This window comes from Gymnodraco acuticeps, unplaced genomic scaffold, assembly GCF_902827175.1.
Source record: "Gymnodraco acuticeps unplaced genomic scaffold, fGymAcu1.1, whole genome shotgun sequence".
Classification (NCBI taxonomy): Eukaryota; Metazoa; Chordata; class Actinopteri; order Perciformes; family Bathydraconidae; genus Gymnodraco; species Gymnodraco acuticeps.
Genome location: NW_022990590.1, coordinates 5931784 through 5942956, shown reverse-complemented (window position 1 = coordinate 5942956; position 11173 = coordinate 5931784). Strand labels below are relative to the sequence as shown.

Here is an 11173-nt window from a genome sequence, read left to right as displayed (position 1 = left end):
TGTATTTCTATTGGTAGTATGTTTCGTGGAATACCAGAAGCTGCGTCGTTCATAAAAACATTTTCTTACTCAATATCTTACCCTAAGCCTAACCCTTTTATTTTAAATTGTATAATGTTGGAGCTTTTTTGCCGTCCGTATTTTTTTCCTTCTAATTTGTTATTATTTGGTGCAGGCACGAAACATACTACCAATATAAATACATTGCTTCTAAAATTGTTCTGTGTCAGAAAACTGAAATCTGTATTTTTGTATTATCTGTTTTTTCCTTCTAATTTGTTATTATTTACATTGCTTTTAAAATTGTTCTGTGTGATACGAAAAAAATGGCGAAATCGTGTTGGTGAACACGAATTAATAGATTAATTTCGTGACTTTAACACGAAATGCCGTGTGTGTGTGTGTGTGTGTGTGTGTGTGTGTGTTGTGTGTGTGTGTGTGTGTGTGTGTGTGTGTGTGTGTGTGTGTGTGTGTGTGTGTGTGTGTGTGTGTGTGTGTGTGTGTGTGTGTGTGTGTGTTTTAAAGTGTGTGGGCAGAGCAGCAGAGAGTGCACTGCTGAATCAGTATTAGCGTGAAGAAGCGATGTAGTCAGATGAAATGACTGGCTGTGTCTAAATGCTTCAAATCACTGGGAGAGAGTACGGGAAACAAAGACAAGCCTGAGCTTTTCACTCGGGGATAATTATCCAGCAGTAATTTAAAAGAACTCGGGTTAGTGATCCTTAAAAAAAATCTACCAGAAGGCCTATAAATATTCCAACAAAACTACATCTAATAAGGCCCATCAGGAATACTTTGTGACCCCAATGATATAGTCTGTAAATAACCAGGAACATTAAATGACTCTGCCCTTTAGTGATTCTTCTTTGAGAGTGTGACTCCAAGCTGGATTTCTGAATGTTGTGATTAAAATGCAAATGAGAGCTCAGACGTGGTCGCGAAGCAAGGTAAGCCGGGCAAATAGCATGTGGGGGATAAGAGTGTGTTGAGAGACAAACTATTTTCTGCAGTGTGAGGGCAGCAGGGAGGATCTGTGGCTTAAAGCCATTGCGGAGCTGCTGTAGGGGATGCATTCTTTATTATGAGGAGGGGAGGGGAGAGAGAAAGAGGGAGGGAGAGAGAGAGGGAGAGAGAGAGCGAAAGAGGTGAGCAGAGCACACACGTCGCACTATCAACTGAATCCATCTAAGAAAACAACTCGCAGGGAGTCCGGGTCTGAGCTGCGTAGATACTAAAAGGCAAGTTTGAGCTTCCCCCGATAAAAGAGCGCAGCGGACGGACGCAGCTGGCCGTCATGGCCTGTGGAGGACACTTCGGAGAGTGCGTCCTCACCGTTCGGGCACAGTGTGGAAGGGGAGAGCTCGCGATCACCCTGCCGCCGCTTCCTTCGGTCCTCAAGCGCTGCAGACGCTGTTAAAAACGGAGGTTTGGAAAGACGCAAAAACAAAGGTGCGCTGGGGTCGGACGCGCAGACACTATTCGAGGGGATATAAAATATGCTGTTCTGGAGACTCACTGGGTCCACGCTTCTGATCGGAACCGACTCCTCGCACCAGCTTTACCGAACGGACCTTTACGCACGGGCTTACAGCGGGACCGCATGAAGGACAGAGGCGCAAGGAAAGGGAAAAGTTGAACGGGTTTTGTAATGGATAAAGGCTCCCCAAAGGTACAGTGGCTGTTTTTGAGTAACACAGTTGGAGAGGAATAAGGGTAACAAACGACAGTCTTAAATACTATATCAATCGGCTCGTTTTTTATTAAATGTGGAATGTTTTTCATTTAAAAAAGAACCCTTTTCTTAGCAACAGATCCACACACGCGTTTTTCTACTATAGCTCTAATAATCCGTTAATCAAAGCATGAATTCACCACTTCACAGTGAGTTTTAAGATTGATGAAATAGTTATCCAATTCATTTGTAGGTTAATTTCATCGTGTTAAAGATTAATGCCCTACAAAGCGTACCGCTCCACATTTTTCACCCGGGAGAAAACCTGATTTTTTTTTTTGGAAGGGGAGGCTTTCACTCTCAATGCACTGCACGGTTTTTCAATTCCCCCTTTGAAATAATTCATTCAAATGAACACCGCTCACTGGGCAGGCTTTGAAGTATACCTGATCCGCCTCTTATCGCCTCTTAAATACCCTATCCATTTAAAACTTTTAATTGCGTTTCTGTCGCTAAATCCACTCCTAATCCGATTGTCCTGGCCACATATCACAGCGTTCATCTGGCGCTGAGAAACTGTGCTCAGTCGGCTGGAAATTAAATCAAAATGAAAGAAAAGCAGAAAAAAAAGTCACTCTCCCTCCTTGATCTATCCATGTCTACCAGTCATCGGGTTTGGGGTTGTCAAGTAAAGTCCAACTTGACATGGTTTTCCTTTTTAAGGTTATAATGTGGATTCTTGGTGACATTTATTTATGCAGCTATAATAATCTTGATGCTGCTGCCTTCTGCTGTTGGTTCGGCTGCTGTGGCAGCACATTTTATTGCCTCATGTGGTTGCTTATACCCCCCGAAGCTTATTTGATTAAATGTAGCTCTTTCAATTTAGAAAAGTAGATCACAGATGTGTGTCAAAGGATTGCTTCTCCATCTCTGCCACAAAGAGCCCATGGAGGCTGTATCTCATCAACAAACAACAGTGTAAAGAAGCAGGGGAAGGCCAGAAGATGGGCTTTCTTTATACTTCTTGTACACCTTTTTTTTTTACGATATATATAGTTCCCTTTAATGGCTTCCAGACATAATACATCTGCAAATGAGTAAAAAGGAAGAATTCCAGTTATTTTCTTTACGATGTGGCTAACTGGCTACTCCTGCTCTTTGACAAACCCTGCGGGACGTCTTAATCCACACTCAAGGCCGTTCCTGTGCTTAACATTCAACCTATCGTTCCCATTATTGCGTGTTATCCAACATTGACTAAGGGTGGAGCTTCAGTTAAGCTGAAAGCCTCCGATGACAACCAGTATCTTTCAATCATGTGGGGAAAGAGATGAAGAGAAAAAATGTTTGATGGGTCATAAAACTTGGAATAATGGATCTGGGGGTCTACTGTAATCCAATGGCCTTGTGCTTTACTACAAACCTCTCCATGCTGAAAAATAGCCTGTATCGATCATTTATTGCAGGTGGAGGGACTCATTTATTTTCCAATCCCATTTCATTTGACAGCTCATGTATGTCACTCCATCGAGAGGAGGAGCTGACATGCAGGGTCTCTCTTCCACGACTGCCTGTTGTTTTGTAATTCCACGGCTTTAAATCTTCAGTTTGGCGACGGTGTGTTCAGGCCTAGGATGTCTTCATTAGCCTTATCTCATGTTAGCATGTTTTCCATTAAGCAGCGTTGATGTTGCTCAGAACCTCTGTGGATCTGCAAGTGTGTCCTTGCAGTCCTCTATTACCTCCTTTGATAGAGCGCAAGGCATAAAAGCCTTCTTTATGTCTGTGAAACCGGATGTGCAAGAGCTGTTCTGAATATTTATCAGATGGTTGGACCTCTTTTTTTTTTTTTAAAGCCAGTGCATAATTTGATGTCGGCAGTGAACGGTATGTTTTGCGACTCTGTTTGGGGGAGAGGGAAAGAGAACAAGGGATGGAAAGATATTTGGTATGTGTGTGTGTGTGAATGGGTGTATGTCAAATAAAGAAAAAGAGGAAGAAGGGGAGAATTGAGGCCCCTTTTTTTCTGAGAACGGACCACCCCTAAATATACTAATCCAGTATTTCTTTGTTTTCCCACACAGGTCTCTGGATCCAAATGTCACCCCCCTTGGACTCTGTCCTGGTCTGGGACCAGCAGTGTGTGACGGACAGGCGAGTGGAGCCTGTGGTGGCTCTCTACTGTGTGGCTTCAAATTGGCCCCGGCTGAGCTCTGCATGGAGCACAGAGTGAAGAGTCCTGCTATGGTCCGATGTCTCAGCATGGATGGAGTCAGTCAGAAGACTGGCCACCACTAATGAGACCATCGCTCTTCAGCTGAGGACTAGCATTTACAGGATTACTCCCACGGTTTCCAGCTGTTTTCTCAGCTAACTGCATCATTACCAAACTCTCCTAGTCGGACCTTTCTAGTTTTTGGTGGATATATACGTCATTGCCTTTCTGAATTTCATATTTCTTTAATCCCCTATCAGTTTTTTTTTATATATCGTTGGTTTCCTTTTTCCTGTTTTTTTTTTTCCACTATGGAGTTTCTCGCTGGAACCTGGAATAAAGATTGGGCTTCATTCTTGCAATTTTGGTTGACTGTAATCCTAAGCCTCCAAATGCAATTCAGCCCGGGTGCGTCTTGCCCCGGAAGAGTGTCGTTGTGACAAACCCTTTGTGTACTGCAACGAACGCAGCCTGACATCAGTGCCTCAGGGGATACAGGACGGCTTCAAGGTCCTCTTCCTACACAACAACCAGATAAATAATGCTGGCTTCCCCATGGACCTTCACAATGTGGCCACTGTGGAGACTGTGTATCTCTACGGCAACCAGCTGGATGAGTTTCCCATCAATCTGCCCAAAAACACCAGGGTCCTGCATCTCCAGGAGAACAATATCCAAACAATTTCTAGGGCAGCCCTGGCCCAGCTGACTCGACTAGAGGAGCTGCACCTTGATGATAACTCCATCTCCACAGTGGGGGTGGAAGAAGGGGCCTTTAGGGAGGCAATAAGCCTCAAACTCCTCTTCCTCACCAAGAACCACTTAAGCAGCATTCCCATTGGCCTTCCAGAGGACCTGAAAGAGGTTGCGGATGGATGAGAATCGCATCGCTCACATTGCAGAGGAGGCCTTTCAGAATGTGACCACGCCTGCAACGCCTCCTGCTAGACGGGAACCTGCTAACGGACGAGGGTATTGCACCAGGGACCTTCCAGGAACTGACCAACCTCCGTGAGCTGGCCCTGGCCCGCAATTCACTCACCTTCCCCCCTCCCTCTTACCTAGCCAGGCATTGGTCAAACTGAGCCTGCAGGATAACCAGATTGACAAGATCCCTGTGGCAGCCTTCGCTGAGCTGAACAGGCTGGAAAGACTGGATATCTCCAGTAACCAGCTTCAGACTCTCACACAGGGCGTGTTTGATGGCCTGTCTAGCCTAAAGCATCTCATGGTGCGCAATAACCCCTGGCGTTGTGACTGTGCTGTGAAATGGGTCGGTGGTTGTGGCTGAAGTCATTGCCCTCCTCCATCAACGCCCGAGGGTTTGTGTGCCTGAGTCCGGAAAAGGTGCGCGGCATGGCAATCAGAGAGCTCACGCTGGATAGTATAGAGTGCCCGATTGAAGTTGATCAGCCACCCTGGCCCACCCTCCGCTCCACACCCCCTCCCCCACCAACAACCACCCCTATCACCACCATGATCTCAACCCTCATCAGCACATCCATCCCTTTCTACTTTGTCTCACCCTCACCCCCTTTACCCCCAATCCATAACAACCCTCCTGGGCCCCTGCCTCCTTATGAGGGACCCCCTTCAGATCTCCTTCCATGTGGTCAACTCTACCAGCATCGAGGTGAGCTGGGCTTCCTATTTTCACCGTCACAGCCTACAAGGTCACTTGGGTCAAAAGGGGCCAAAGCCAAATAAACGAAGGAATGCGGGAGAGGACTGTGAGTGGGGACAGGCGGCAAATTAGCCTCACTGACCTTGAGCCCCGATCCGTGTATCGGATTTGCGTGCATGTTCTGGACACCCTAAATTCCTACAGGCCCGGAGAGGATACTATATGCTCTGAGGCCAGGACCAAGGCTGTTGTGTCTACCAAGCCTCCGGGGGAGAGAGGCCATCTCCACAGGAGAGCATTAATTCCACGCTGCTAATGGCTGGGATCATAGGTGGGGCGGTGGCTCATCATCCTGGTAACGCTGCTCAGCCTGTTCTGCTGGCACATGCACAGGAAGAGCCGGTCATCTTCGACCAAGTGGAAATACAACCGGGGCAGAAGAAAAGACGACTACGGTGAGGCTGGAACCAAGAAGGATAACTCCATTCTGGAAATGACTGAGACCAGTTTCCAGATAGTGGCGCTGAACAATGAGCAGCTGCTCAAGGGAGATTTCCGCATTCAGCCTATCTACACGCCCAACGGGGGCATTGGATTTAGAGACTGTCACCTCAGTAACAACAGCCTAGCCTTCTGCAAGAGCAGCAACGTGCCCAGTACAGAGTTCTGCCATACGTGATGCTGCAGTCTTTTCACATACCATAAACAATGAATACACGCATAAATACACACAAATACACCATTTGTGAAGACAACAAAAAACATACAAAAATTCTAGTGAAATATAACTGTACTATATATATTTCCAAGTTCTGTCTACAATGTAATTTATACTATGGATAATAATGTGGGATTCTCTGCTATCTTTTTTATTTTTAGAAGAAGAGATACAAGTGTTACTTTTTTGTTATAACCAGCAGGGTTTTGAACGTTGTTTTAATGGTCAGTACTGTACATGAACATGGATTTGTACAATCACGGCACCCTGGGTGTAGCTTCTGATTGATTCTGTCAGCCTTGGAAAATGTTGAGAAGCGCTTAGAGGGCTGGGATCCTTTGCTAACCACAGAAGCAAAATATGGCCTTTTTGCTCTTCTAAACACTACAAACCCTCCCCAGTACAACAGTAGAGTAGTAAAGACAACACAGCACAGAGGAAATCCAAACACTGCTGATTAGAGCGCTGTCGAAATATAGCACTGGTTCATTAGCGGTATGTTGTGAAAAAAAGGACTGAAGTGCACTTTCTTTTTAATGGAAGCAAGGCAGGAAATGAGCAGAGGTGGTGATCACATGGAAGGGAGTGTGGACGGCTTTGTAGGAAGAATGTCATCGGTGCTGTTGAAAAGCCTGGACAGAGATTTCCCATAAGTGCCTTAACACTAAAATCATCTTTGTTCTACTGGTTTACAGTGGAGCAAAGGTGGGCTTAGTCAAGAGACACTTTTTGGAGAAAATAAATTGGTAATGTTCATCATATTTGTATTTTTTTTTCTGAGGAGGTGCAATTATTACCACAAGTTTAAAAGGAACAAAGGATGTTTGTCCTTAATGAGGTTGCATGGATGTGCTGAGACTCGCAGATCCTTTTGAATAAATTCCCTAATTTGTTCTGCTTCTTTTTTTCCCTTGTTTTGGCAATTGAAGCCACAAGGGGGCAGTTTCCCTTAGCGTCGTGTGTGGGACAGAGGGCAAGACAGACAGAGGGAAGGAAGAAGGAAGAAAAAGCTGCATAGATCCCTTTACATCCACAATTCCCCTAGAGTCCATTACCCAGACGACATTACTCATGCTCAAACAACATTGTTTAGCGTATTATTGCTCATCGAGCTACTTAATGATGTGGAATCATTTAAAACTAACGGTGTTTTCTGTGTTCGGTGGCTAAATGATATCGATTTTCACCACTGTGGTCCATCATGATTGGAAGGCCTATGTTCCCGAGCTCTGTGTGTGTGAGTGCGATGCATTTTGAGAAAGCACACACATAATGCTAATTATACACCCACTTATTTCCAACCGTGTCCCAGCGTTCATTAGGCTTTTTGATCAATTAAGAAATGACCACAATAGGATCGTGCTCCGCCCATGGAACCTCACAATGCTGCACACAGTTGTGACTGAGAAGCTCATCCAGCATCTCATCATTCAACCCTTTGTGCACATTTTATGAGACTGTCTACTTCATTTATGGTTTCGCTCTACCTGAACAATGCACCTGCTCACTTCACACCATTAGTTCCTTCGATGATGATCCTCGCCCTATCTCCCCTCATTTTCCGTCCTTCCCTCCCGTCTCCCTGCATGAGCTCAATTAAAACACTTTCCCTGCCCTTCAGCTTGTGCGCCGTGGTGGCAGCTCTTTGCATGCCATGTGCCAGTGAGAGGTCTTCATTATTCACTTCTTAAGAAGACTATTTGATTTGACAAGATTCTAGTTTGAGGGGCCAAGCTTAGATTTCCCACCGCCGACCCTTTTGCCCCCACCTTTCCCCCTCTCCTCATAATCCTCGACCAAAAAAGGGAGAAAATATGTAGACCTTATTTTCACTTGGCTGCATGGAGCTCACACTGGGAGACTGAGTGTGTGTTAACTCTTTGTGGGGCTCACAGTTTCTGCTGCTCCAACAAACACGGTAGATAACTGACACAAACTAGGCTGAAGGGAAAATATTTGTAAGGGCTTGTACTCAAGTTATTCCAGTGTCAAGATAATCTTTGAGAGGAATTTCTTTATTCATTCTGGATATCTCAAAAGTAGCTGCACTTACTATAATTGCAGCGATAGCTCCGATCACGATGAATTGAATTTGAGGTGGTGCGCACACTTAGCCCCAGTGTTGAAAATCTGTTCACATTTTAAACATGACCAAACACAATGATTGAATGAAATCTGTCCCAACACGTCATGCAGTGTCGTTATTGTTTACCTTTTTGTTGTATTTTCTTTTTAGAAGCAAATGGATACCTTTTTCCACAATTAAGCATAAGTTCAGTTTTTGGAAATATTCAAATGGACTCTCTTGCTGTGGTTTAATGAGAAGATTCATATCATCTGATGTTTGTGAACTAAATGCGAAGCTACCAGCAGCAGCCAGTGAGGTTAGCTTAGCATAACAACTGGAGACAGCTAGCTTGGCTCTGTCCAAAACTAGAAACATTTTTCTGTCAAACAACATGGTCACTTTTAGAGTTATTTTGAATGGACACATATAGCCTATTGTGTTAATAAGTGATGGTTGATGGGTTTTGCTACATTTGGACTGAGCCAGGCTAGCTATTACCCCCTGTTACAAAATACTGCTAAGCTAGCTAAATGGCTGCTGTTGTTAGCTTCATATTTACAGTAGGGACATGAGGGGGTCAATCTTCTCATCTAACTCTTAGCAAGAAAGTGAACAATATAATATTTGGCAAAATTACAAACTGTTCCCTTCTGTGAATAAAGATAATAATACAAAATATGTTCATTTGCTTTGCAACAAAATGATTGTAAAGTATGTTTTTAAGACTTCAATACATGACATGTTTAGATGGGTATTTATTCACGTTGGGTTTATCAAAAATAAGATCTTCTGTGGTTATCATGGCATCTCCACTTTTTATTTCGACCTTTTTCTATGAATATCCACAGCTGAACATAACCCCCACGCAGAAACACTTGAACATATACATCAAATATCATTTATTGCTCTGTGTTGCGCCCCTTAAAGTCACATGCTGAGCAAACAAATGGGGTCAAACTGTCGCAACATAAAGTATCTCCCCTGTCTGTGAATGTGTAACGGAGACAGATATTTGCCTTACCTTTTATGCAGGACTGAATGATAAGCTAGTGAGAGCGTTTAGTGGGAGGAAGAAAGGAGAAGACATAAAGAGATGGCAACAAGAATGCAGAAAAGAAAGCACATTACTCTTAAACATTTTCAGCCACGGCACAGCAACAATAACAGTGTTAACAGGAAGAACAACACGGAGCATGACGCACAGTAGCTAACGAGAGACTGTTCATCCCTAGTGCCAGACCTTAAGCGGTGCATGGCTAATGACTCGTGCTTTGAAGCTTTGGTGGTTTTTTTGCAGCGCACATTATTCTTAATTTTCTTGATGAAAGAACGCGGCTGCAGATCCGTGACCATGGAATTACACAAAATGTATCAAGGACTGCTAGTGTAGGATTATTACTGTTTCTGGGTGCCGAGGAGTAATTTCCCTTAAAGCTCATTGAATCATGTTGAAATAATGATGTTTAATCTCCTAGAGTTGAATATGTTTAAAATCATCTTTCTACCTGCAGGCAAAACTACAAATATCTATTAGCCAGTAACATTCATTCAAGGATTTTTGCATGTACTGTATTTAGCTTCATAGCCTTTCATTTGTTTATCTTACCGGGTTTTTTTCTTTTTCTAGCAATCCCCCAGTGGTGGTTGAGGTACAGTATGAGCAACCATACAGGAGAGTTTTGAGAAAGAAGGCTTGAAAGTTACAGTGCATGTGAAGCAACTGCGTACGGGACACTCATGGAGACGCCGCAGTGTTACGTTGGCCATCCACACCAAGTTTTCTTAGGAACCAAAGTTACATTTCTGTTCTCATGATGAAATATTGATGTTGTTCCATGTATGTGCCTTGAGGTTGAACTTACAATGTAAAGTCCTTGAAAACCTTTAAATGTTTTTGCACAAACTGTAAATACTTAAGTGAAGCTTTTTGAAAATAAAAGAGCCATTGGATTTGGGCGATCAATCCTTCTTCATTTTAGAAAAGTATATTCTGTTCATGAGTGATCCCACATTCTTTTTATTTTACGTATGAGTTGTGGCAAGACGGGGGAAAGTTTGTACATTACACACAGGGTTTTAGCTAAATGTATTTTGGGTCGGACACTAGTAATTGGGGATCAAAGATGTGTACCACACCATGCCAAGTTATCCTCTTATTTCTATAAGGGAAGCTTGAGACATCTTAGCGTAGCCACCGCAGCTTAGCATACTGCTGGGGAAAATCCAGGATACTCTCTCATTCTACATATACGGCACAGCTAAGTCCCAGAATGGGCTCAGTCTCCAAATCCCTACCAACTTTTTTTCCCCTCCCCATGACCACATCCCAATGTTGCCTCTGCAACCTCCAGTCGGCTAGAAAAACCCACATTAGCACAATCTTAATTCGCTATGACAATTAACCACATGTATTGGGCTGAAACACAAGAGGGTGTGCCTCTCTGGTATTTTGAGCGGGAAATTGGTGTTTCTCTCAAAACCCCCACATGTCAAAATGTGATTTGTTATTGCACAATTGTCGGCCTTTTGTGGTGGCAAAGTGGGTAAGGGTTTGGCACTAAAATAATCTGCTTTGCTGTTCTGTCCTACTTGTGTGTTGTGTAGCGAGCGTTCTGGAAGATTGAGAGTGTGTGATCTCACCACCATCTCACCACTGTGCATTCATCAGTAAGTGGGTTTAAAGACCATAACTTAGTTATTGCGTAATGTCTAAGTTCATATTAATTCAAACTAGTGATTTGCCAAAATCGGGTTTGCACCACAATGATGTAAGAAAGAGTATGTAATGATCAGGTGCTGGATAACGTCTAATATTGTCCAATTAAAAAAATACCAACCATATGTAAATTGGAACAGTTTTAGATGAAACAAAG

The 11173-nt window shown here is 43.7% G+C and overlaps 1 protein-coding gene across 1 annotated transcript; it reads left to right on the top strand.

Annotated features, from left to right (window-relative positions):
* Positions 1-1130: 1130 nt before the first annotated feature.
* flrt2 (fibronectin leucine rich transmembrane protein 2) lies at positions 1131-10268 on the top strand. The gene is given in 11 exon segments (XM_034228690.1): positions 1131-1669; positions 3760-4309; positions 4311-4754; positions 4756-4818; positions 4820-4943; positions 4946-5166; positions 5169-5474; positions 5476-5541; positions 5543-5794; positions 5797-5856; positions 5858-10268. Coding segments are annotated over 10 exon segments (1980 nt in total). The 5' UTR covers positions 1131-1669; positions 3760-4201; the 3' UTR covers positions 6194-10268.
* Positions 10269-11173: the final 905 nt, after the last annotated feature.